A 26313-nucleotide genomic window follows, 5' to 3' on the forward strand; every position below is an offset into this window, starting at 1 on the left:
AAGGTAGAGAAACACGCGGCGGCTAATGGTAATGATAGCAAACAGCTGGATATCAAATCCAACACAATCAGTCCAGCATAGGGAGTTGAAGGCTCGATCATACATTATGAGCCGAGGCGTGGCGGGAAGAGACTAAATAGTTCTCCTTCACGTATAGCTCTTGCGATATTGACTGAGCCATGTCTTGCATTGTCGTCGTTTTTTGAGAGGATTGGACGTATTCACAAATCCTACCGAAGCCCACAAACAACAACGCGAACATTGTCACATGCGAGTGTGTGTGATGCACCAGCTCATGCCTAACGCCGCCAGCTCAGAAGTAAAGGCGTATTGGTCCATCACCATCACCCCTAGTCAAGTGGTATCAAAGGAAGGTCGGTTGGAGCAAGTACTGAAAGGAAGATACTTCATGCAATGTGTAGGTATGTATGTCACTTTTATTGGCGCGAATATCATATACTAACTCTAGCGCTTACAAAGCTACACAGAGCATGCCTCTTCATCAGCGTCGTTAACACGTGAAGGTACGTATGTTCCCAGACATAAAACCGCCCATGTTCCTCAACACCAACGCCACTAAACACACGCTATGCAGAAAATCAAGAATCCTAGTGTCTCGAGCCTTCACAGGCGAATGCTAGCCAACAATCTACCAATCAACGAGGAGCTCGAAAGTTGTCCCAGTTCATTCGTTGTAGAATTTTCTCATGATCAGATGAAGGAATAAATTGACGTTGACTCTGAGGGATCGACCCTCAAAGAATTCCAAGAACTGCTTGTTCTCGAACTGGGCGCCTAGCAGATCGTCCAGCGGTACTTGAGCTGTGGCACCAGGTAACATCATATTACCACTAGATCCTTCGATAGTGAAGACACCCACTTCATTCGAAGAAATGGTGATATCGACACGGAACCATTGCTGTTCGGTATAACCACGCCAATGCACAAGTACACCTTTGTCAGCCAGAGTTCTGGCGGAGTACTTGAAGGAACCGAATTTAAAGGATCGTCCAGATCGTTGTAGCTCTCGCTCATGGTCCCATTGCTTTGTGAAAGGCAAGAGGAAACGCTTCTTGCCCTTCTTGTTTTGTAATGTCACCATTGCTTGCTCAATGTAGTCGTTGTAGGTTTTGAGTTGTTGCTCGAGGTAGACAGTCTGTTCATTCAATCTTTGCAGTGTTGTCTTCACGTTATCCAGCTCTCGCTGTCGCTGCAATCGTCGACGATGTTTGGTTCTGATGTCCACGGCGATCTCATTGAGCAGGTCTTGGAATTGATTAGATCGACTAAGCCGGCCTATGGCTTCTAGTTGCAGTACGTTCTCCAGCGCTATGCGTTTCAGATCGGGGTAGGACAACGTCGTGAAGTCGAGTGTATTGGAGAGCTCAGCATACGCTCCCCTCTTGGTGCTTGTTGCACTCAACTCGTCGCGGACGAGATCTTCCCACTTCTGCTCGTCCTCGAGGGTTACAGGCTTGACCAGGATGTCCAACAGACTAGTACCTGCCTGTATACGAATAATGTACAAGACACATCTCTTTGTCTCTGTAAAGAGAGCTTTGATGTCAGAATCAGGATCCTGAGAATCGAGGTATTTCGGGGTTAGTGTCAGCATAATCTCTCCGGAGCTGACATTCATCAAGTCTGACTCGTTGCTTTTTACACTGCCCAATTCGCGAAGAGATTCTCGAAGCACATCATCTGGATTCGGACATATGGAAGCAATTTCTGATGAGACTAGCTGATGGATGGAAAAGATGTCGGCCATCTTAATATACAGCGTCGGCTTCTGCTTGGCGTACAAATCATTGAACTCATCAATGTCATAGTGCTCTTCGGCTGATGCTATATTCACAACATGTTGCCACATAGTAAGAAGTCGATTGGAAGATTCCCTGATGTAATTGTTGAGAGGCTGTAGGTAGTCATTGTCACTGCCAAACTCTCGTCCGAGCGAAGCTTGATTGAGAACTTTAGCCACAACTGCGAGGTTCTTCTTCTGCTCCTGTGTCATAGCCCTATCTGCAACGCCGGATTTTTCGGGCTCAAGCAAAGCAGGTTGCAGATACATTCGCCATAACCACTGACCAACTGTCTGCAAAACGAACGACGGGTCCTCTTGTGGGAAGCGGATGCATAGTGCATCATGCATTTGTTGCATGGCATATCTGACACCAAAAGGTATCCGGTTCAGGAAGTCCTCCAAACTCAAGAAGAATTGATCTGTGATATCGCGAAGATCTTGCATGTGCGAGATGAAGGTTTGTCTCGTCTCAGGATCCTTAATTGCTTGTTGACGCGGTATGTTGGGATCCCTCCTGCTCCGTTGGCCCGTACACAATTCCTCGTTGCTAATAGCTGAGAGGTATATTTGTAGCGGATCACCTTCGAGGTCGAGACTCTTGTTATCAATGAAATTCTTCTTTACAAGCCCGCTCAGCAAGTCACGGTGGAACTTTCTGTCGCGCGGAGATTTTGTATACGCGGAGAAGACTCGGTTGCAGAATGCACTCATGCGCAAGTACTCTTCGAGGTCAGATATGTAGTCGATCTCCTCCCTCATGGATCGGACAATAAGCTTGAGCAGATAGTACTCTTCTCGCCGTTTCTGTGAGTAGCCGAAAAGACCAAGGACAAGATGCTTGATACGCTCGCAGTCTTTTTCAGAAGTCGCCTGCTCCCGTATCCTTCTAAATAAACGAGAAAGATACTGAGGTTGAGTTTGAAGCAAGAAGAAGAGCTCTTGGTAATGCTCGAGCTTACGTCTTGAAGCTTTGTTCAAAGCCTTCAGGTCAGATGGATCTTTTGATGAGATATCAGAGTTCGGTAGGAGCAAGCCAACATGACCACCGAAGTGTCTTTGATGCTTGACAACCTCGTCCAAAGTGATCTTGTTCTTCACAAGCAAGGCGATCTTGATGTCCAATTGTTGAATGTATTGATCCGCAAGCTCGTTTTGTCGAACATGTTGGACCACAGTCTTGCGCAGTCTTTCAAACTCAATTTCTTCTTCAAAATCGAAATCGCTGTCGTTGAGCAAGTGCACGAAGCCCTTCAATGTACCAACAGGTGGATTTTTACCGGATGTAAGATTTTTGTAGGCTTGACCTTGTATCTTAGCCCGAATGACGCTTTGAATCTTCACGACTTTCTCCATGTTCTCCTTGTAGAATCTTTTCTTTTCAGCAAACCGTGCTCGGATGCGTCTTCCGCGAATTACTGCTTGCAAAAGTACAACAGGATCTTCTTGTTCTTCAAGGTCGCTTAGTAAGTCCCCAACCCTACCCCTGCACAAAGTGGCACGAATTGCTGCCTGAATGTAGGTGATGGAATCTTCTTGCAAATGGAGGTCAGACAGATCCTGACCAATTCTGTGTCTGCAGAGCAGCCCTCGAACAACGGCTTGCAGCTTTTTGATAGAAGGCTGCTGAAGCTGCAGCTGAGCGTGCAGGTCAGCAAGTCGTTGTCGTGCAAGAAATGCGCGGACGTGGTGCTGCAGTGAGACGATGGAAGCTGCCTCTGCCGTGAGAGCAGACAGCAAGGCGTGATGAGCATCTCTCGCAAACCCAGCTCTGATGTGAGTGTGGAGCCTGACAAATTGGTGCGAATGGCTCAGAAGCTGTTTCTTTGTGGCTTTTATACTCATCCGGACCTGTCGGGCTCGAACGACACTCTGCAGGGCTGTCCATATCGAAGACATACTGTGGAGACGTTCGAGATGTAGAGCAATATGGTCTCTTTGAGACATTGCACGAATCGCTGCTTGCAACCGAGTTACTTGCGGTTCCAGAAGTGACAGTTGTTGATGCTGGTGGGCTATTTGTCTTCGGATGAGTAGACCACGAATACCGGATTGAAGAGATTCTACCTTCCTTTCTGATCGTTGCACAGCTTGGACTTGCCGCGCAGCTGTCTTTCTAGCCAGAAGGCCTCGCATAGCAGACTGGATGTTGCGAACACCTTGATCATGGTGGCTTACCATTGTTTTCAGTTGGTGAACTTGCTTACGAGCACGATTTGCACGATACAAGCTCTGGATCTTGAGCACATCGTCTTGCTTCGACTGCCAGAATTGGTGTCTAGCTACGTCTTTCTGTCTGCGTAGAAAGCCTCGGGTAGCGGCCTGCAGGGAGGTGGCAAAGCGCTGCATATCGAGCCTGTAGTTAGAGACCTGTCTGGTCCAATCTCCTCGTATCATGGCCTGAAGCTCAACGATCTTGTGCTCATGATCCCACATGACGCTCATCAGGTCACCAAGTCGCATGCGAACCAGTGCGCCTCGCATCTGAGTCTGTAAATCTGCAATGACGGCTTCGTTCTCGTGTAGTTCGCGATCAATTCTTTCCTCTTCCGTCTCGATAGGTTCCGGCTCAGGCTCAGCACCGAAGCTTGCACCCATACCGTGGAAGCTGGGCATACTGATACCAGCTTTATCGAGACCACGTTGAGTCTGTTCTAATTCATGGTCCTGAAATTGGAGCTGACCAACCAGGTTGCCAATTCGAAAGTCGACCATTCCTTTTCTGTAGAGCAGCCATGACAGAGCGTGAATACAATATATGACCTTGGGGATATTCTTTTTCTCGTATAGATCGATAAGTTCGAATCTGAACAGCTCCGGCAATCCGACATCTTCGAGAAAACGGAAGAACAAGACGATGTTGTCGGAGTGCTTGAACTGTAGCTTTGTGTTACAGAAGATACGCAGACGCTGGTCAGGGTGAAAAGCCTGGACGATCTCAGCTAGAGTCACACCGTTTCGCAAGGCCTCCTCGAGCTCAACAATCGGTGGTATAGATTGATGTATGATGTCTTCGATCCATTCTTTTGCTTCGCCAATGTGACAGAGATATTCATAGGCTTGAAGAAACTGACGCTGCTTATCCATCCAATTCCTTTCGCCAAACCCATAATTACGTTGCCTAGCACCTTGGCGAGGAGAATCTGTGCGTTTGAGTTGTCTTCGATTATGGAGGCCGACGACCGAAGGTGCTGGTGTTGATAGGGAGAACTCATCGTTATCGCTGGTTTGTGCGAATTTAGACAAGGCTTTCAAGTGGCTGGTCGATGACTTCTTCAGTTCTTGCAAATCGGGAGCGAGAAATGTTGAATTGTGCGGAGCCGCATGGGAATGATGGAAGTGAGGGCGTGGAGAATTGGCTTCAGGTTCGATAGAGGAGAGTGGTGATTTTGATCCAGGTGTTAGGTTCTCGGATTCAAGAGGTGTTATGTGGTCGACAGTGTTATTTCGCACGTGCTGTGGAGATCGATAGCGACTCGAGGTTGGAGACGATGAGGTATTTGGGGGTTGTGGTAATGGTCTTAGGGAATGTCGCATGCTGCGATAGACATAATCTGGGCTGTTCTCTATACTACCTTCATCCATCTGAGACGGGGCTTGATATATCTCGATTGCCTCGCTGATGCCTCTCTTGTGTCCACTAGTCTTGCGGTGCTGGATATAGGCAGAGGACACTCCCGAAGTGACGGGGCTGTTGCGAATTGAGGCATCGAGCCGCGAGGAATTGGAAGCATTCGAATAGGCAGAGTAAGCTGATGAGTTTGTTGAGGCCGTTGAATCTTTCCGAGCAAGCATCGCATCCTCAAAGGAAGACTTCAACCTTCCCACCGCCCCCGTCGGACCAGCTTGCGCCATTGTGTATCGTGATCGCTCTGCTCACGTAGAAGTGCTTGATCGACTTCACTACTGCATTTTAGATGCATCGTCATTCTTCATGCTATTGTCACTGCATAGTTGTATGTGGGTTCCAGATGTTTCAGCGGACTTATGATAGTGTAACTTTTCGCGATTCGATTGTTTGAAAGCAAAGCTTAACCGTCGTCAGGCCAACGCATCGGATCTCTGCTCGATACGTTGCTGACTGGAGGCGTGACATTACGGTTGTGCCAGCCATTATCGTGAGCCAGGCGGTCGTGCTTGACCGTAGTGCTGCAGTCGTACAGCTACTGCATACCAGTGCGACCTGCACCGTCGTCGGCTTTGCTCTACAGATTTGAACCATAAATTTAACAGGGATTGACATTCTGATTGGCGTTCCGGTGAGACAGTGCTCATACACACAAGGAGAAGAGTGCGTTGCGACATGAGCTAATCACGCATTCAGCGGCTACATTTACCATGTTCACTTTCGACACCATCTCAGATTCTGACCAACAAGTGTGTTCCAGCAAGGTGACTGGTACGTCGATTCAAGGACAACCCCTTCATCCTGCTTGTCACTCAGCCCTGCAAGTCGCGTATTTGTACAGAGCAGATAGGTGGAGGTGTTGGGAGCTCGCCGTGGGTCGATCATGCTAGTCAATCAGCCACTTTCTTCAGCATCAGGATTGACATAAGAACCGCGTTGCATACGGATATTTTTCATCGGCAGTTGAGGAACAAACTAAGGACTTCAATCGTCTGCTAGTACCAGGTACGCTCTTACGAGTGCTTGAGAGTTTTTCGAGTCGTAAGCAAACCACTCGTCCAAGTGAGCTAGCGACGAATGTTCCCTGGCAGGGAGACTGCCTCGTTTTGGCAAAGGACAAGGGTGACGCGCAAGCTCGGATCCACGAGTGTACCTAGTACGTACGTGGACATACAGATTGCCGGATTCCAAAGCAGAAGTTGCATCGCATCTGCATGCTAATATGTCCATGATCTTCCGTTGCCTGCACACCCGCGTGACAATAGGAAAGTTTGCCAAGCTGGAATTGGGTTGCTGAAAAGCTTCTGCAACCTGCAACCTGGAACCTGGAACCTAAACGTGGTCGAAAGTATGACGTGTAATCCTGAGGATTTCCTTTGTTGCATGTACTGGTGCACAAGCCCTGACTTCAACTCACCCAGGGAGGCCTTTAACAACGCATGAAAAGAAGCACAATTTCTGACTGTACTCCGTAGGCAAGTCAGCAGGTGCCAGAATACTATTACCGACTCGTACTCCTGTCAGGGTGCATGAACTCTTGAGGCAGTCGACTCCACCTCGCGAGTTAAAACAGAAAAGTCCCAGGCTACTGCAGGAACAAGACGAATCCGACTCAGAGAGACGTGCACCGTTATACTCAGATAAGCTTGATTCGATCAAAAGAGTCTAGCGAGACACGCTATTTGGCACGTACCTAAAGGAGAAATGCACCTCATCAAGGCAAAAATCCAATTATTGTGCACTTGGACTGCCTTGCTCATCTTCTCTTTATTCGGCTCAGTCGTTCCGGGACTGATCGTTATCGTCATGATCAATGGAGTCCATATCAAGATCCATGTCGTTTGATCATCTTTCAGAGTGCTCTGTGCGCTGTAATTGGCTCCATTCCTTGACAGAATGAGCCGGTTTAACGCCCGAGCATCGCCATGACTCGTAGTCATCGGTGCACATACAGAAGCTGTGCGCGTTGATGTTGCGAAAAACAAGATCTGAACTCTATTTCGGAAACCCGCTGATCCATACTGGATTTTTCCCAGGCCTTGTGCTGAGACAATCACCCACATATCAACCACTCATCCGCTGAGATTAGATCCATTGTTCTTTCGTCCCAATGCCATCCAAGCATTCGCATTGAGCCTCATTGCCCATCTGTGTCACTCACTCAAGTCCTTCCTTTATGATTTGGCTGGTCAATCCATTCTCTCAACGTACGTGCCTCACGACCTCGATATCAACATGAACACGCCGGCACGTGAATACCCAGCTTGGCAGAAACACAAGAATACAGACAGCTTAGATTCAGAGACGTCTTTCTTTGATCTGTCGACCTCTTCGACTACAGATGGTAGTTGGGTAAGCCACGCTCTTCGTGCAGCAGTTCTTTGACTAACATTCTTACAGTCAGGCTACTTTGATGGCTGGACCGATCAAGCCCAAGACAACTACTGCCCCGAGATAGTATCAGCCAGTAACTCGCCAACACGGTCTGCCGAATCCGACAAAACACCACTGTTTGATCCTGAGGGACTGTTGCCGAACGCATGTCCTCGATCGAGCCGGCCAGCATCGGTGAGGAGCGGTGCCAACGTCGCTGCTTCCACTCAACCTTCTAGAAGGTCCATGAAGGCCAGACGACGAGGCATTGTACCTCATGCAGACCTGGCCCTAGGCGATGATGCTATTACACGACTTGACAGCCTATTGAATAATTCCATGTCCAATACTGAGGACATCCTTGCCGCCATGTATAGTGCTGATTGGGATGCGGCCTCTCTGCAAAAATGGTACGAACAGTCTACCCAAAGTCCAGCAGATTTGGCACTTTTCAAAATAATGTTCAGCTTACGCTATACATTCGACGACCCGTCACCACTCCCAACATAACAATTCTTGCGGAAATATTTCCTTTTGGACAATTCTGTTGTTTTAGCGTCTGGACTTTTGAATTACGATACCATTTCAGTTTTTATACACAAGTTTGATTATGAGATACGGCTCAATATGTACATTATTCTTGTACCATTATCACCGAAACACTTTTTGACGTCAAATAACCACGTCTTCCTGGCAGGCGAAACACAACGTTGGCGACTTTGCCTTAGATTCACGGGCCACGGATTGGCATTGTGGTGCGGTCTGCAGATCTTGCCGTCATCATCAGCGGTAACAATCTGATCCAGTTTCGTAGAGGATCAAGCACGGCATTCCTCATGCCGATCAACAATAGCAATAAAGATAGCAATGGTTTTGAATATGAATCGTGTATTGATTCGGGGTAAGCAATTGATCACCTGCACAATATCTCGATACTGCTATGGCGTCGTTGTCCTGATTATAAACGTGCAAACCGGTCCACAGTACACAGTGGAAGGCCAGCTGAGCCGCTGCTTCCAAACAAAGGATGCGACTGCTTGTAACATGATGTCAATTCAGTTCGATTGGTGCGTGGATGGTGGAGCTATGACAGCATGATGCAGGCCAAGGCATCCGCCATGATGGCACTTTCCTGCACCAGCAACGAAAGATAATTTTACTTGGTGACTGACTGCATAGAGGGGCGCCTTGACGTAGCCCGAGGGGCCCTGGGCATTGATTCTTCGCCTTTGCCTCGCGTTTGTACAAGTCGAACAAGGAGGACAGTAGAATGATGTGTTTCGAAGTAGATGGTGAGCATTCCAACCAGCGGATCCCAATTCATTAGTCGGAAACTCTTCCTGCATTATCGAGACAGTTGCTTTGGTCGTTGGAACTTGCAGCCTCCTCGTCGAACATTGTGATTGAGCTTGTTAAATTAGTTACCTTCTTGCGTAATCGTGCAGGACCAACCACTAACGTCTCCTACCTAAAGAACTTCGCTTTTCCCCAGAGAACACCCGTGTCTACGCCGACCACGATAATTCCTACATCAGCAGTTTCGTTTCTGCCTCACTGATCCTACCGACTACTTGCGTCTGGACTGGTCGTACTTGTAGTTCTCACAGGATATCCAAGCAGGCTCGTCGACGTCATCGCACCGCAGCTGCCGAAGAAACATTCCTTGAGTGCAAACAGAGGCTTGGTCAGCATACTTGATCTCACACCTCCACCATCAATCCTTTCATCCTGCGAATCCAAGCAGAATTGCGAGTATCCGTCAAAAATGTCTACACACATTCAGCAGTTCAAGAATTTCATCCGCCATGGTAAACAAGCTAGAGCCGCAGATCCCCCACGAGACCACCCAACTACAAATGTATCGAACGTTCATGCTCAACAATCCAGACTCCCCCATGGCATCAGCGAACCAGTAGTCGGCCACAACAAGCAAGCGGCTTACCAACAACCAGGAGGTCACATCGGTGAATACTCTATGGCAGCAGGCGACAACCGCAATGTAGCAGCTCAGGCAGCCGGTGGTGCCGCAAACATGGCTGGCAAGAATCAGAAGCTACAGGTCAACCAGGCAGATTTGGCTCAACTCGTTGCTGATGAGAGGGAGAAGGCCGCCAAGATGCCTCGATATCCTGGTCTGGAACGTTTTATTCTGATTGAAAAGATGGGTGATGGCGCATTCAGCAACGTCTACAAGGCGAGAGATACTCAGACTGGTGCTGAGGTTGCAATCAAGGTGGTCCGCAAGTTCGAGATGAACTCCAACCAGGTACGTCCACGATCATTTCGATCCTGCAGAGGTCCTCGGTATCGTCTCATCTCTTGTCGTCAAAATGCCAACACAGTTGATATTACAGGGCGACGCTCATTTGCATCCGGAATTTAAGAAGCAACCAAAAGGAGTGGAGGTAAACACTCCCCATCTCACTGACGCTTTTCTTGACGATATCGAGGATTTCGCGTTTGCCGTCGAAGATTGAGCTGACTTTTGTTTCCAACAGAGAGCGAACATCCTCAAAGAAGTCCAGATAATGCGACAGCTGGACCATCCTAATATCGTCCGACTGATCGACTTTTCAGAGTCGAAACAATACTACTACATCGTTCTAGAATTGTGTCCCGGCGGTGAACTATTCCATCAAATCGTGCGTTTGACCTATTTCAGCGAAGAGCTAAGTCGGCACGTCATCGTCCAAGTGGCCGAAGCACTACATTATCTACACGAGGAGAAAGGCGTGGTACATCGGTAGGTCGATGTCAATCCTTGCAGACCTGCGTAAGCTAACATAGTCAGTGACATCAAGCCAGAAAACTTACTGTTCTATCCGATACCTTTTATTCCGACAAGAAACCCGAAACCACGCGGACCCGAAGACGAGGACAAGGCCGACGAAGGTGAGTTCGTAAATGGCGTTGGAGCAGGGGGTATTGGTCAGATTAAAATCGCAGACTTTGGTCTGTCAAAAGTCATCTGGGAATCCTCAACCATGACTCCTTGTGGTACGGTAGGCTATACCGCTCCTGAGATAGTAAAGGACGAGCGCTACAGCAAATCCGTCGATATGTGGGCTCTTGGTTGTGTGTTGTACACACTGCTGTGTGGTTTCCCTCCCTTCTATGATGAATCGATTCAGGTCCTAACCGAAAAGGTGGCAAGAGGCCAGTATACCTTTTTGTCTCCATGGTGGGACGATATCTCAAAGTCTGCGCAGGACTTAGTGTCACATCTATTGACTGTTGATCCTGACAAGCGATATACCATCGAGCAATTCTTGAATCATCCTTGGATCCGCCAGAGCAACGAGGAGACTTACGCAGCTGCTGACGCACCACCTCTGGCAACGCCGTTGGCCGTAAGACAGAAGGAATTCGGCCTCGCATCAGGTGTTGATCAATACGCACTTGCTACCCCTGGCACACCAGGACGACGAAACGACTTCCGATCGCCAGGCGCAGTCAACCTGAGAGAAGTTTTCGACGTTGGTTACGCTGTACATAGACAGGAAGAAGAGGCGAAACGCAGGAAGAACTTCAAGCAAGGTTATCGAGGCGCTGGTGTCCCAGGTAGCCTGAACCCTCTCAACGAGGATGATGACGACTACGAAGATGGAGATTATGAAGAGGACGTTCCAGCGAAAGTGCCAAAGTCTCAGGCACCATCAGATGTCTCCAGCATGGAGGCTAAGTTGCGAAGCACAAACTTGGGCACGCAGCCATCCGCAGCAGCACAAGCTCGTGCTGCGGCCGCACCCCAGCGCAGTCGACAACAGGAGGAACGTGGGTATGGACAGCACAGTGCTGCTGTTGCAGCAGCGGCAAAGAAGAGTGTTGGCCAGCGTAGCAAGCAACCATTCGAGCTCAGCTTGGATAACTCGACGTTACTTGGCCGAAGGAACAAGGGCACGCCAGCTCCGAGTAAACTAAGGGAAATGGAAGTGCGGTAGTGGTGAGAGCCCGAATCGTTTGAGGGTATCTTTCGCATCATGGTTCATATACAAAGTTGGGCGCAGGAAAGAGCTGTTCAAGGTGTCAGAGGCCTGAAGAAGGGTGTCGCTCATGATGGGACACAGCTCACGATCACGAACATGAACATGAAGACAAATCAATTATTTTAGCCGTTGGTGAGCGATCTCCCTTACTATCGCATGAATTACATGCGGAATTCTATACAGGTCGTATACCACGCCATGCGTAGCCGGTTCGTGATATAATTCACCAGTAATAAATGCCAAATGGAAATGGTGTCCCTCGAGAGCAGGAAGAGGTTGAGGTAACCCAATTATTGAACCTAAAATCTCCACGTGCTGCTGAAACAAAGCTGATCCGTGTAGCCAATTTCCACGCGCATCTACCAAGTACCAGCACAAGGCAGGGGCCAGGTGTGATTCAGTATTCGTTATTGACCAAACTGACAGACTTCCATGTTATGGCTTGCGGCTCCTCATTGGTTGTCCTATTCTTGTGCACCTCAGCCTTAACAAAGGGCGTCCAGGATGTCGCCTGATGGGGCCATGGATGCACATCGTCTACCCATACCATGCCCAATATCGCCCCAGGTTGATCAGACAGTGCTTGGTACGGGGTCAGGCACCCTTGTTGGACCACCGACTCAGCTTGAGGACGACCGCCTGAGCACAAAAGTACGTTTTTATAATGTCGAGGTGTATTCAGTTTGATTGTCTCGCTATGTACCAGTACACTGCAACTGCTCCGTCAAACACTGTTCTACCACAGCCCATTTGTGTTCATGTCAAGTCGCCAGGTATTGACAGAGACAACTACATTCTTTTTGTGAAGAGTTGGGACGATTCATTCAGCCTGCTAGACTCATGGCAACCACACATTCATCAATTGACACCCACCTCGAGGACGACAACTGTGAGCATGTTACCAGCAACCCTGCTCGAATGCATTCATGTCCTCGAAAGCGTATCATAGTCGCCTGTGATGGCACATGGATGGACTCTGATAGTGTCGATCAAGTGCCCTCAAACATTACTCGCATTATCCGAGCCATACCACCTGTCGGTGTCGACAACAATGACCCGGCACATCCAACTGCAATTCCTCAAATCACCTTCTACCAGAACGGCGTCGGTACAGGTCAGAGCGGCTGGTACTACAAGCAGATCGGCAAGTACTTACAAGGCGCTACAGGAGAGGGCCTCGCGGATAATATTCGTGAAGCCTACTCCTTCATATGTAGCAATTATCATCGCGATGATGAAATCATTCTACTAGGCTTCAGTCGTGGAGCCTTTACAGCCCGCAGCATCAGCACCTTGATCAAGCAGCTTGGACTACTTACACCAAAAGGTCTATCGTATCTGGTTGAGATGTGCGACGACTGGGAGCATCAGAATGTCCAAGGCTGGAAATCTTCATCTCCAGAACCCTGGCCTGATAGGCCGAGCTTCTCGGACCCTGCCTACCACGAGATGTTGCACAAATTGCAACTCAGTCGAAGGAACATCCCAATTAAATGTGTCGCTGTGTGGGATACAGTAGGTGCGCTGGGAATACCCAGTCTCGCCATCTTTCCTCCTTCCAGAACCAAAGAGTTCGCCTTTGTAGACACAAAGGCACTCGACAATGTTGAGTATGCTTTCCACGCCCTAGGTCTGGATGAACGAAGACGATCATACGCACCTACTATCTGGTACAAGCCGCCCGAGCAGCATTTCCCCAGAGTCCTAAAACAGACCTGGTTTCCTGGTGTTCACAGCGATGTTGGAGGCTCCTATGCCAACGACGACATCGCAAACCTAACACTAGCTTGGATGGTCGGACAGCTCGAAGAGCACAAGCTACTGACATTCAACCGCGACTATCTCATCCGCCAGATCCACCAGACACTTTTTCAACACGAGAAAGCACAAGAGGTCGAAGCCAAAACCGAAGAATCCTCATCCACCCCTCGAACCATCGAACGCGCCAGAACATTCGGACCACTCCGACCATGGGGCACAGGCAAAATCCACGACAGGTAAGTTCACCCCTCCCCAATCTACAATTACCACCTCTTTCCACCTCTGACTCGACTCTCTCACTACAGCTACACCCTCTTCTTCCGCCTCGCAGGCTCCCAAACCCGCACACCAATGGAACACCCCGAATACACCAAAGCAACCATGTCCCCCACCGGCCACACTCTAACCGGCACCCACGAATCCATGCACGCCTCCGTCCGCGTCCGCATGGCCCTCGACGCCCCCGGCCCCGACGATAAAGGCGACTATGCCTCGGACGCCCTGAAAGGCTGGTCATTCATCTGGAAAGCGGACGCGCAGCCTGATACGCCATGGCAGGTATCGCAGCCGGGGGTTGTGGGGAGAGTGAAGGGGGTGGAGTGGGTGAAGAAGAAGGTGGGAAGGGAAGAGTTGAGGATGCCGGAGGATGAGATGACGGAGTTTGAGAGGGTTGTGTTGAGGCATTGGACTAGTCGGGAGGATGGGTGGGAGGAGGGGGCCAGGGAGAGGGAGGAGGTTTTGTATTCGGCGAGGCCGAGGGGAAGGGAAACGGGTGGGGAGGGGAGTAGTGGTGGTGGTGGTGGTGGTGGTATGGCGAAGCAGAACGTCAAGGCTGCTAGGGCTGTGTATGGGACGAGGACTTCAAGGGCAATGAGTTCAGTCGTTGAGGAGAATCATGGCGAGCAAGAGGTCAATACGGCGGATGGACCAAAACATTTGCATATCACTACGAACATGTAATTAAAGCATATTTCAATATTTAATGCCATTATTAGGATATTCTGCAGACTTGCAAAATTAGACTACTATGCTCTATTTGACATGAGCCGCGATTCTGTTGGTCATGTACTTGCTAATATTCCCCAGGAATATGCAAGCAACAATAGCACAGCCACCAAAAGCAATGCTCACCAACCAGACGTTTCGTAAGCTCTCTGCGTAGGCCCATCGACTACCCATCGCACCAGCTTGGATGATCTCCGCTGTAACACCGGGTACGGTGGCGATCTTGGAAGGGTCCGTCAGGAGGACAGTCACAAATTCTGTGGCACTTGCGACTGGTAGGCCAGCTTCGACAGCGTATGCGCCCACGTATGCTGGAAGTCTTGGAGTGAGCCTGTTGACGAAGACGTTACTGCGGGTTGATTAGCGAAGTTCACACTGATTTGGCTTAGGGAGAACTTACTAGTAGATAGCGTAGCCGATAGAGCCTCCGATTGTTCTGATGGCTAGAGATAGCGCGACACATGTAGCAATGGTAGTATCTGGTGTGACAGTAATGGCGATTGTTGCAGCTGGGACAAGTACTCCACCAACTCCGAATCCTGCCATCGTGCCAAGACCAACTGCCAGCTTAGGAGTCTCTGGAGTTACAGCAGCGAGGGAACCACCGAATACAGCTGAAGAAAGTTAGTGTGGTCACAACACAAGAAAGAGCGACTCACTCATTATGACTGTGGCAGCAAGAAGGAGTTCTCGATTATTTCCCTTGAACCACGTCAGAGCAGCATTAGTGAACACTGCCCCGAAAGTGGTGCTGAAAGCTGGAGCGAGACCCTTCAAGCCTATCTGAACTGGATCTGGTTCGAATACGGCGGAGAACATCAGGGGGAAGAAGTTGAGCAGAGCGTAGAAGTTCATGCCTGCAGACGTTAGTCGAGTATCTTCGAGCAGAACTTTGTACTCACCTGCAACGAAGGCAATACCGAATGCCATGCCGACGATCTTTTGTCCCGCAAACATTTCATGTGGCTAGAGGATGTCAGTCACGGCCTCTGATGCACGGTACGTTACTCACTATCATCGGATATTTAGCGAATTTCCATTCCCATACACAGAAAGCAACAATCAAGAGAAGGCCGACAATCAGAGTGACCAAAACGTAGGCGCTCGTCCAGGGATGCGAATAACCACCTGCTTGCATTGCGACGAGGCTGTGACTTATTAGTGCTGGCTCGGATCGAGATGAACGAACTTACAAAAGCGTCAGTCCGGCGATCGATAACGAGCCACCAAGGTAATCAATCTTCTTGAGAAGATCGCTAGTGCTCCTGCCATGTGCTCTTGTTTGAGATTCTGGAAAGTAGAAAACAGCAATGCCGATCCAGGCCAAGGCATTCCAAATCCTGTGTAACGTCAGTGTATGCCAGAACCTCTTGTTTCGTAACTCACAGGCAGATCCAGATCGAGTAGCGCCAGGTGTGATAGTGTCCGAGTAGTTCGGAGTACATCAGGTAAGGGCAGAACGGAAGGATCGAAAATGTGACGAAGGCCAGATAAAGACCTCTTTTGCTGACTGGTACGAGCTCCGAAGTACTAGGACAAATTAGAAACCTTATCCTGTCTAGCAGTAGTTGTACTTACCCAGCCAAAGCGGTCAGCTCACCAACAGCTGCACCTGCGCCAGCAAGGCACATACCAACCACACCTTGTCCAAAAGTCTTCGCCGTCGCAAGAACAATTACTCCAGCAATCAAGACCAGGCCTCCCAGCAGTGTCTCGTTACGTCTGCCGAACAAGTCCTGGAGGTACCCACAGAAAGGAGCAACAGCTGCAAGAGATAGAGCATAAGCCACAGGTAGCCATGCAGCTGCATCTGCGCCTCCAATGTCGGCGGAAATATATCCTAAGCTGCCGCCTACGAAATAGAGCGGAATTTGCGAGCCTGCTCTAATATCAGCATATATTGCTACAACCACAATTGACGAACTCACCAACATAGAGAGCAGAAAGGGAAATTGTGGCCAGAATCTGCTTGGTCGTCCAGTTTATCTGCCCGTCGGAGTTGTCTCCTTTCACAGCGTCCCTGTTTTCCAAGTCGACACCCAAAGTAGAGACTTTTTGTAGCTCATTATCACTGTGGTGACGCTCGACGTGCTGTGCGTCAACCTGATGAATCTGCTTCTCATCGGCAATGGTGGATGCCATGGTTTTGATGCAGGAGGGTTGCTATGGAGAAAAGAGGATTCAGCAGCTGAGACTTCGTCCCTCTCTCATATGTCTTTCATACACTTGCCTCGATTCACATCCAGCATACTCCAAGAAACGCTAGTACTGACTTTGGGAGCCTAGACTTGAACCTTCCCACACAGAACCTGGGGCCCCGCGTTAGCCATCAGTGGAGCGACACTTAAACGACGCCAGGATTCTGAAGTCTCCATTCGCTACACAGCAGCTGGACGACAGTATTTCCGTTCCCATACAGCGCAGGCTTCCAGCTAACCATGTTGAGGCTACCGAGGTCGCTTGCCTCGGTAGCGAATTCGAGTTGGGTGACTTTCGAGTCAAGCTGCCGAGAAGTTCGTGATCCAAACATCAATCGTCCAATCGAAGTGCAATGTGAAGTCCCGAAACTGGAGTGAAGCTGCACATATGATATTGGCACATACGAGTTCGCGAGGGGAAAGAGCCAGTGGTATGCAAGGGTGGCTTGAGTCTAGGCTTGGGAACGTGGTTGATGCATGTTAGCATTTCCAAATTGTAGGGTGATCCGGGGTAATCAGAGTTTGCCATGCATACCTGACTGAGGTTGTCCAAGTCAGGATATGCACTTTGTGAGAGCTTGTCCAATCAGAAGGCAACAAGACTCACGAGGTGCAGAAGGAATAGCATTCGAGACACGCTCGAGATCACAGTTTCGGCTCTCTGCGATTGCCCTATTTGGTCGGCATGGTCGGATGATCAAGTGCTTGCAGAAAGGACTACCTTTCATGTGGTTGTTATGTGGCGAGCATGTTCTCGTTATCGAGAGACAAGGACGATGGACACATTGAAAGAACGAGTGCCGCCACTTCGAGCAATCTTAGCCGAAGATCCTCCATGGGAAGGCACTGCAATGGTTTCGCTGCAGTCACGACCCGGATCATGGGATCGCAAATATTGCGAGTCAGGTAGGTCTCAATTGCAACATCTCCAAAACATCTGCGAGCTGTAGTATCTTTCTCTGGTATTATTGACTATCTTCATTTGGCATCTTGGCCAAAGCTGTGGTTGCCATGCGTGCTCGCTGGCCTTAGACAACCGTGTAGCAAAGCATCTACAATCTGTATCTCTCAACGTCGGGCTACAGCAACAACTGTGATGAAAACAAGTTCTCCAAATTCACCTCTGCAACGACTGCGATGTCCTCCAAAGGTTCGGCTCCAGCATTTTGAGCTTTCCAGATCTCCTTTTGCTTCATTTCAGCTTCGACACCTCGCCATACTCGACCTTTGAGATGTCTTAGGCACAATTGTCGACCTTCCGCCGGATAATATAGCCAACACGCCCACTTGTGCCATTTTCCTTCTTTCATCTGTGTCCTTGCCCGTTGTCCGACCGTGTCTTCGATGAAAGCACCTCTGGGCATAGCAAGCGTGGAAGGAAAAATACAGGCGAGATAGTGCTTTGTTGATGCTATATGCGGCTTATCATGCCAGAAGAAGAGTGGTGTTAATGGAACACTAATGCCTTGGAGTGGTGATGGTATGAAGTCGCGCTTTAGAGATGAGGTTAATTCTCTGAGCGTCAAGAAGCGTACAACGTCGTCTTGGGTTGCATATTCTAACAGACGTATAGATGGAAGGCAGATATACTTGACAGGTATGTTGATATCAGACTCGTGTGCTTGCATAACATCCAGAATACTGGCAACAGGGATATCGACCTCTAGGGTCCAGTCATGTTGATGGACATGGACGTAAGGTGTTTTCACGATTCTTAAAGCTGAACGAACAGCCAGACCAAAGCCCAGTCTTTGCACCGGCTCGATGAATGTTACTCTTTCGTCGTAAAACTGACAAATAGAAACATTGACCACATTGTCTTCGCACCCTGCTGATCCATATTCGGCCTCACCACTGCTTCGAGTTGCTGAGACATGACTCTGATGTTCCAGGTACTTCGCAAGGACGAGTTCTTTGACGTTAGCCTTATAGAGCTCAAAGTCGCATGCTATTTGAGCTGTTACCACGCCTCTTTTCAGCCGAGGTGTCTCTGCAACTTTGTCATACGTGTCGAGCACCACAATCAACCGACACTCAAGCAGCGATGGACAATACTTCTGGAATGACTGAAACACTAAAGAAAGCAGTTCCGTCGAAGGGGCCGATGGAGTCGGTGAAGTGGTAATGACAACAGTTAGGATTCCAGACACAGGTGTTGTTGTCTTCGGATCCGATGTCATACCAGTATTGTCCAGTCCTGGTTTAAGAGTGTCAAAGTCGAGCCAGATGTTGCACAGTAGCCGTGAATGAAGCGCATTTGCACACTTGTCAAGGTTTCCACTAAACCGTAGTAGTGATTGGGAGAGGCAAATCAAAGTACGTACTGTCAATGCCGCCTGAGCAATAACGCACTCCAACGAGGTCTTAATCTCGTATTGATTGAGAATATTGAGACATGCACTGGGACAACGCTCGTTACCTGCAAGAACTGAAGGCCAGTCTCAGGTAAGAAGGCTGGAGAAGTAATCGCCTAAAGCGGTGATCGAGCCGGGTCAACCGGCTATTGCCTCTAAGACTCGAGCTCAACCTGTATAAACTTTGTACCGGAAAAAACACTGGCCAATTCGTCTCGATGCCGAGTGATATTAACATACTGCATCCAACATAAACACCACAGCAGCTATAGTGAACCCTCAGGTCCCCATTCAACGGTTCCATTGTGAGGAGATGACAAAAAGACAGCAGCACGATGAACATCGGAGCTGCGTATCCAGTGTCAGTAAGGTTCCATGTCCACGGTTCTGAATGGCTGCATATATGAGTAGCTTGTCCCGCACCGCAGATCGACCAGGATGCCGGAAGGTGACGACAATATCGAGGACAATCACTTCACCTCCCAAGTCTTAGAGCTCTTCACCACTGCTAGTTGCTTTGTGAGCCTCAGGGGCTTGCACTCGTGCTGAGATAGAGCTCAAGTTCTAGATACCCGATACTCGACCTGCAGCCGAGCACCTACTTCTTGCTCTGTCCAACCATGAAGACAACCACAGTCCTCTCCCTCCTAGGAGCTTGTGTTACGGTGCAAGCCTCAGATAAAGCCAAGCCACCTCAAGAGCCCATCAGGCCCTCACCACCATCTCACTCACCTATATCAACCATTCCATCCGTGGGTCTAGGACTCTGGAACAGCAAGGGCAAAAACGCTACCCACGCAATTCTTGCCGCATTCGACAGCAACTACGACCATCTTGACGGTGCAGCCGCATACAGCAATGAAGAATATGTCGGCCTGGCCCTATCCGACAAATCATCTCCAGACCGAAGCAAATACTGGCTAACCTCCAAGCTCTGGAACACAATGCACAAGCCAGAGAACGTGCCCAAAGCGTTCAACAAGACTCTATCAGAGGTTAACAGTACCTATCTGGACCTCTACCTCATGCACTGGCCAGTCGCCTTCCTGCCCGACCAAGGTGGACGCACCATCGTCGACGACGACACCAGCATAGTCGACACCTGGAAAGCAATGGAGACGCTGGCATCCGCCTACCAAGCCAGCAACGGTGCATATGGCGCTCGATACATCGGCATATCCAACTTCTCCCCACGACAAATCGACCAAATTCTCAAAACATGTACTATTTGTCCCTATGCACACGAATTCGAGACTCACCCATACCTCCAGCAGCAAGAGTTCATCAACTGGCACCACAAGCACGACATCAAAGTCATTGCATACTCACCTTTAGCCAATCTCAACCCAACATACAAGGATGTCAAGCCGGATCTGCCACCGATCCTAAAGGATAGATTTTGGGTGTCGCTGGCGGACAAGAAGAATGTCACTGTTGCTCAGGCAGTTCTTGGCTGGGGCGTTGCTCGAGACACGATTGTGATTCCGAAGAGTACGCATGCTAAGCGGATTGAGGAGAATATTGAGGCGTTGAAGGTCAAGTTTTCTGAGAAGGAGTTGAAGGAGATTGCGAACGAGGATAAGAGGATCAGATTTAATGATCCTAGTAGTGGTTGGGGAGTCGAGTTGTTTGAGGGCCTAGATGGAGCCAAGGGTCGTCCCACCATAAGTCAGGAGCTTTGAACTGTTTACTCACAGAGGACATATAACTGGATTGCTGAGGTATCACACGGTGGATCATAGAAATGGGCAATGGGATACGTTTTCCTTCTAGTGCGAGATCACAAAGCATAGGTAGACTGGAATATCAAACTTCGTTTCGTACTGTATGCTCTTTATGTGCACTCAAAACCTGAGCAGGTTGGAGATGACTCTTGCAACCCGGGTCAGACACTAACCAGCGCCTCGCTAAATTAATAACCGCAGATGTGTATACCAGAGTTCGATCAACCAAAGCAAAATGATAGCCAAGCGCCCGCTCGAGGTCCTTTCATTCATCCAGGTCGACGTGTCTAGCCAATACCTTCCTCTTGTACTCCTCAAAGTCCTTCTCATGCAAGATAGCAGCCTCGTTGTTCAGCGGACTGGCATTGTTGGGTTCGCCGAGCAGACTCTGTAAACTCAATAGGACAGTCTGAACCGAGTAGCTGGCGACCCATTTATCTTTGAGTATGTCGAGACAGATCCGACCACTGAAGTCAATATTTGGGTGGTAGATCGGTGTCTTGAACAACACGGTAGGAGGTGAGTAGGGATAGTCGGCAGGAAACTGAAAGTCGAGTTTCAGGTTGAGGTCGGCGTATGGGGTGTCGTTAGGGCCAACTATGGTGGCGATCCAGTGCAGCATGTTGCCGTCAGCGTCTGGAAAGGCAGAGATGCCAGGCGTAGGAGACATCATGAGAGCCATGAGTTCTGATTGCAGTCTAGGATATTACTGTCAGTACGAAAGATGTGGTAGGCAGGCAGGACAGATCTAACCTCTTGGTCACTGATTGAGTGTTGGCGACAGAAGCAGATCCATTAAGTTTTGCTTGTTCGGCCATGGTCGGTTGGTTAGGTGCAGAGTTTTCAAAGTCCATGATGGATCGAGAGCGTGAAGAAATGCTTTTCTAGGTGATCGATGTGCTTGCAGCAAGTGACAGAAACAGGCCGGATGCGTTAATTACTCGGTATGCAAGTGAAGAACAATGACGATTACTGATAACCGTGCGCTCGAAGTGCTATAACTCAAAAGTGGTGAAAAACGTATCGCAGTGGATTGAGTGGTCGTGCAAGACGTGAGATTTTGTAGGGACATGTAGTGCAGGTATAGTGTTGGACTGCTTGAGCTGGATTTGTTGATCTGGAGCGTTGGAGGGACGACTCGGCTCCTAAGCGGCCAAATTGAGGCATTCCCGGCCAATGAAACGCGTGACGCCAGATCGGCCACTATACGCGTTGCGTGAGCAACAATAACAGGACGTGTCGGCGTGCCTGCATCAAAGCCAGGAAATTTGGGTATGTTCTTGCCTATGAACAGCGCTGGTTCTGTCGCTTTTCATACGCTGGCAATCTAAGCATGTTACGACTTGAAGTGTAATACTATTCATCACAGACCGCAAAAGCATCCACGATGAATGGTATTCCGCACTCGCAGTTGGCGCCTCTACCAGTAAGAGTGCCTTTCCGAATAGTGTCTAAGACGATCGGCTCAGGAGCATATGCATGGTAATTGAGTGTCCGAAATCTCTTCTGGTTTGTCTGACGCCGACTAACATCATTGAACAGCATCAAACGAGCCGCACCCTTACGAGAGGATAATCCGCTGTTTGCAGTCAAGTTTATCAATAAGAGATTTGCCGAGAAACATGGCCAGATCAAACAGAAGCAGTTGTTGATGGAGGCGACCCTACACAAACATGTTGGTCTTCACCGAAATATTATCGAGTTCTACGATCATGGCGAGGATCCAGCCTGGATATGGATAGCCATGGAACTAGCTGAGGGTGGTGATTTGTTTGACAAGATCGAAGCAGACTCGGGTGTATCAGAAGATATTGCCCATGTCTACTTCACCCAGCTGATCAACGGCATAGCTTACATGCACTCCCGAGGGATTGCTCACCGAGACGTCAAGCCCGAGAATATCCTCCTCTCCGCAGATGGTGACCTGAAACTTGCCGACTTTGGCATGGCCACATTATTCGAGTACGGTGGGAGGAGAAAGAAAGCTGTAACTCTTTGTGGCAGTCCCCCATATGTTGCTCCTGAGGTGCTCCTATGTGGCGCTCCAGGTACTACCAAAGGGCCAGGATATGCTGCTGACTGTGCCGATATCTGGTCCTGTGGTGTCGTGCTATTCGTGCTATTGGCAGGCAATACACCCTGGTCGAAACCTGTCGAAGAGCAAGACGAGTGGGGCAGACCCAACGAGTATGCTGAGTATGTTCAGAGTGGTGGGCGACCCCAAGATGAGCTTTGGGAAGCACTGCCCACTGAGATCTTGTCCTTGTTGCGTGGAATGATGAGAGTCGATACTCGTTCTCGCTTCAGCTTAGAGGATGTGCGTCGACATCCCTGGTTCACCAGATCGAACCAATATCTGAATCAAAAAGGTCGCCTTATTGATCCTATCAACGTTGCCACCAACATGTTCCAATCACTGCATGTGAGCTTCGATGTCGATCCTTTAGCTGACTGTCGGCGACCATCCAAGCAGGGAGTCGACCGCGATGCCATGAATCTAGATCTTGCCCATTACCTCAAACCACCAATCTACGACATGTCATCCAGCCAACCAGTCACTCCAGCCGAAGACATGTTGTTTGACTGGGAAAGACCCTCTGATCGTCGCACGCATGCTCACCTTTCTTCAACCCAACCTGCAAATCTGCCTCCTCAAACTCTCACAACCGGTTTCGCGGACCGGCCTGCTACCCAATCGTCGCAAGCTGTGTGGCTCGAAGATGAGCCAACTTTATCGCAATTTACTCGAAATCCACAAGTGCCCCTGTCTCGCACCCAGCTCGCTCGCAACTTTCGAGACATATTGCCTGCCACACCTCTTACCAAATTTTATTCGATCTATACACTCAACTTACTTATGCCACTCCTCCTCGAGTCTTTAACACGATTAGCCGTACCTGTACCTTCCAATCTGGCTACTCGAAAGTTCTCAGCGCAGGACACAGAGAGCCTGATCAAACTCAAGACAGTCGATGGAAGAGGTTGTCAGCTTTCAGGTTCGATAATGGTCGAGACTGCTGCTGAAGGTCTCATAGAGGTGGAATTTGTCAAAGCTTCAGGAGATCCACTGGAGTGGCGAAGACTGTTCAAGAAAGTTGTCGTACTGTGTCAGGATGCAGTCTATAGACCAGAGGAATAATGCTTGGATACTGGCCGTGCTGATAGTCCGATTTCAGACATATTGCCGAAATGTACCTCGACTAGAATTGTGGTGGAGGCACGCACGTTGAATATTCCTTATACAGTCAAGGGTTCCAGGAGATCCGATATCACTCCGTATCCGCGACTGTTATACCACAGCTACACGATTTTTAGCATGCACCAATGCATCATACCTATTGGATACAATTAGTCCTTAGGCCGACGAGCAATAAGAAATTGCCGTATGCATATGGACAGGTTCACCTAGTGGTCAGCGACATCGGCACGTATGTCACCACTCATGTTTACCATGCCATTTGACGTTTGAGTCGTCTTATGGTTCGGTCTACCTTCGTCGAAAGGTCGAGAAGATCGATATCTTGCTCGTATGAAGCCCCTGACTCCATTGCTGAGCCACATGTTTTCTCCGTCGACCAGATCTGTCGTTCTAACTATACCTTCAAGGCAAATACATTGCTCAAGTGCCCATCTTCTGGTGACTCCTAGTTGGCCGCCACATTGAATACCAGGGGTCACCCACTGGCCGTGCCGGAACACATAGACACTTGTAAGGCTCGCTTCAGTGATCTCACCATCCAAGTTGTACAGCAGAACTTCTTCCGGTGAGGCCAATGAGGCAATGTGAACTCGATTGCGAGCAGCGGTATACATTTCCCTAGATGTCGTCTTGTAAAGCGTGAATGCTGACTTCGGCGTGGCTTCTGTGTCCAGGAATACGTTCCAGATTATACCTAGGTCTGCGCTCGCCTCATATTCAGTGGTGCGCAAGTGTGAGTCGAGGACTTCCCGCGATGGGAACAAATTCAAGTGATTTAGTCGTGGTGTCGGCATCGCTTCGACTTCAATGTTCCCATGCATGTCGAGCGTGACACGTACGCGGCAGCAAGCCTCCTTACCAATTATCGAATTCGATCCCCCTATCTGATCTTGCAGCCATGATGTTTCCTGGTTACCTTCGAGTTTCGAGACACAGCTTGACCATTCGAAGTGCTGGGCTGCTTGCAGAAGACGATCTCGGTGGTAGGTAAGCATGTATAGTGGACCAACATGGTTTGAAATGTCTTGTTTTTGGGATTCTGCTTCTGATAGACTTGTGTCGTAGCGAAGTGAGCTGAAGATCTTGAAACCGGGTTGCTTTTCCATCAAAACTTCTGATTCGATGTGACACCAGGATGATACATTCGCCAATGTGGCAGCAGAGTGAGGCAGCAGGAATTGGTTGGCGGCAGAACATACGCAAGAACGATTGCACTTTTTTTGCCCTTATGGTAAACGTACTGGGGCACGATTTGTGCTAGCGAGTTGTAATTAAACACGAACGAGGCGTTGATTCGTCCTGAAATCTCGAAATGCTAGGGACGACGTAGGTGGATGATACCTAAGCTTAGATGCCGAAGCCGAATGATTGACTCTGCACTGCCAGCGTAATTGATCGTAATTACATTGTCATACTGTGGGCTAGTGCGAAGCTTTCAAGGTTCGAGGTTCTTTTGCAATAAGCTTTGTGTAAGATCAGAACCTCTCTCAGTAACAACGATCTCGTAAAGATCTCTATCTAAACCCTTTATTTGAGTCTAGAGATATGATCGCATAGTTCTCACTAGATTCAGTTGACGAGTATTCGAGGGAGAGCTATCTCTATCATACTGCCACCTTGTCTTAGAAAGCAACAACTTTACATAATGTCATTCTTCCGCCGCCTCCTAACGCTCAACCCACCAACATACGCCAACACCGGCTCCACAGCCCGCGACCACCTCGCCAGCGAACGCACCTTCCTCGCCTGGATCCGCACCGGCCTCGGCTTCGTCGCCCTCGGTATCGCCGTCGAACGATTCTCCCAACTCGACCTCGAAGCTCTCATCGACCATCTCCTCCCCGACCACGCCGCCAAGTCCTCGCGCCAAAGTCGTGCTGAAATCGACAGGGAAACGCGTCATCGACAGAACCGTGAGCAGCTACTTGTGGGGATGTTGATGGGGACTGGAGGTGGGAGTATTGTGTATGGTGTGAGTAGGTATTTTGGTGTCATGAGGATGTTGGAGAGGGGGATGTTTCGACCGAGTTATTTTGGGGCGGCGGGACTGGCGATTGCGGTTTCGACAATGGCGGGGGGTGCGTATTGGGGGACGTTGAGGAGGGAGATACAGAGGAGGGAGGGTGAGAGGCCGGAGGAGAGGAAGGAGAGGAAGATTGGGGAGGTTGCGGCGAGTATTGCGAGGAAGAAGGGGTGATGGATCTCGACCACCTTTCTTTACAGCTTTGGATCAGGACTTTTTCAATCAACCTACAGCTTAAAGGTTGCCAACACTTAAATCGAA

The 26313-nt window shown here is 49.3% G+C and overlaps 10 protein-coding genes across 10 annotated transcripts; 6 read left to right on the forward strand and 4 right to left on the reverse strand.

Annotated features, from left to right (window-relative positions):
• Positions 1 to 685: 685 nt before the first annotated feature.
• On the reverse strand, positions 686 to 5656 carry IQG1 (iqgap-related protein; the record flags this gene model as incomplete). The annotated part of the gene is made up of 1 exon (XM_064900514.1): positions 686 to 5656. The coding sequence occupies one exon, from the start codon at positions 5654 to 5656 to the stop codon at positions 686 to 688; it is 4971 nt and encodes a 1656-aa protein (XP_064753826.1).
• A 2008-nt stretch (positions 5657 to 7664) lies between these two features.
• Positions 7665 to 8312, forward strand: LTR64_006181 (uncharacterized protein; the record flags this gene model as incomplete). Its single annotated transcript, XM_064900515.1, has 2 exons — positions 7665 to 7781; positions 7830 to 8312. The coding sequence occupies 2 exons, from the start codon at positions 7665 to 7667 to the stop codon at positions 8310 to 8312; spliced, it is 600 nt and encodes a 199-aa protein (XP_064753827.1).
• A 1255-nt stretch (positions 8313 to 9567) lies between these two features.
• On the forward strand, positions 9568 to 11743 carry srk1 (MAPK-activated protein kinase Srk1; the record flags this gene model as incomplete). Its single annotated transcript, XM_064900516.1, has 4 exons — positions 9568 to 10068; positions 10157 to 10207; positions 10301 to 10545; positions 10594 to 11743. 4 exons carry the CDS (start codon positions 9568 to 9570, stop codon positions 11741 to 11743), a joined length of 1947 nt encoding a protein of 648 aa, XP_064753828.1.
• An 885-nt stretch (positions 11744 to 12628) lies between these two features.
• On the forward strand, positions 12629 to 14509 carry LTR64_006183 (uncharacterized protein; the record flags this gene model as incomplete). The annotated part of the gene is made up of 2 exons (XM_064900517.1): positions 12629 to 13785; positions 13855 to 14509. The coding sequence occupies 2 exons, from the start codon at positions 12629 to 12631 to the stop codon at positions 14507 to 14509; spliced, it is 1812 nt and encodes a 603-aa protein (XP_064753829.1).
• Positions 14510 to 14581: 72 nt separating this feature from the next.
• LTR64_006184 (uncharacterized protein) lies at positions 14582 to 16696 on the reverse strand (the record flags this gene model as incomplete). The annotated part of the gene is made up of 9 exons (XM_064900518.1): positions 14582 to 14903; positions 14955 to 15168; positions 15214 to 15411; positions 15457 to 15520; positions 15567 to 15702; positions 15748 to 15894; positions 15941 to 16084; positions 16133 to 16433; positions 16483 to 16696. The coding sequence occupies 9 exons, from the start codon at positions 16694 to 16696 to the stop codon at positions 14582 to 14584; spliced, it is 1740 nt and encodes a 579-aa protein (XP_064753830.1).
• Positions 16697 to 17831: 1135 nt separating this feature from the next.
• LTR64_006185 (uncharacterized protein) lies at positions 17832 to 18932 on the reverse strand (the record flags this gene model as incomplete). Its single annotated transcript, XM_064900519.1, has 1 exon — positions 17832 to 18932. The coding sequence occupies one exon, from the start codon at positions 18930 to 18932 to the stop codon at positions 17832 to 17834; it is 1101 nt and encodes a 366-aa protein (XP_064753831.1).
• A 612-nt stretch (positions 18933 to 19544) lies between these two features.
• Positions 19545 to 20788, forward strand: LTR64_006186 (uncharacterized protein; the record flags this gene model as incomplete). The annotated part of the gene is made up of 2 exons (XM_064900520.1): positions 19545 to 19625; positions 19697 to 20788. 2 exons carry the CDS (start codon positions 19545 to 19547, stop codon positions 20786 to 20788), a joined length of 1173 nt encoding a protein of 390 aa, XP_064753832.1.
• Positions 20789 to 21095: 307 nt separating this feature from the next.
• On the reverse strand, positions 21096 to 21684 carry UBC11 (Ubiquitin-conjugating enzyme E2 11; the record flags this gene model as incomplete). Its single annotated transcript, XM_064900521.1, has 2 exons — positions 21096 to 21528; positions 21584 to 21684. The coding sequence occupies 2 exons, from the start codon at positions 21682 to 21684 to the stop codon at positions 21096 to 21098; spliced, it is 534 nt and encodes a 177-aa protein (XP_064753833.1).
• Positions 21685 to 22217: 533 nt separating this feature from the next.
• Positions 22218 to 23969, forward strand: chk1 (Chk1 protein kinase; the record flags this gene model as incomplete). The annotated part of the gene is made up of 2 exons (XM_064900522.1): positions 22218 to 22312; positions 22373 to 23969. The coding sequence occupies 2 exons, from the start codon at positions 22218 to 22220 to the stop codon at positions 23967 to 23969; spliced, it is 1692 nt and encodes a 563-aa protein (XP_064753834.1).
• A 1705-nt stretch (positions 23970 to 25674) lies between these two features.
• LTR64_006189 (uncharacterized protein) lies at positions 25675 to 26226 on the forward strand (the record flags this gene model as incomplete). Its single annotated transcript, XM_064900523.1, has 1 exon — positions 25675 to 26226. The coding sequence occupies one exon, from the start codon at positions 25675 to 25677 to the stop codon at positions 26224 to 26226; it is 552 nt and encodes a 183-aa protein (XP_064753835.1).
• Positions 26227 to 26313: the final 87 nt, after the last annotated feature.

Source organism: Lithohypha guttulata, assembly GCF_036872675.1.
Source record: "Lithohypha guttulata strain CCFEE 5908 chromosome Unknown scaffold_4, whole genome shotgun sequence".
Lineage (NCBI taxonomy): Eukaryota > Fungi > Ascomycota > Eurotiomycetes > Chaetothyriales > Trichomeriaceae > Lithohypha > Lithohypha guttulata.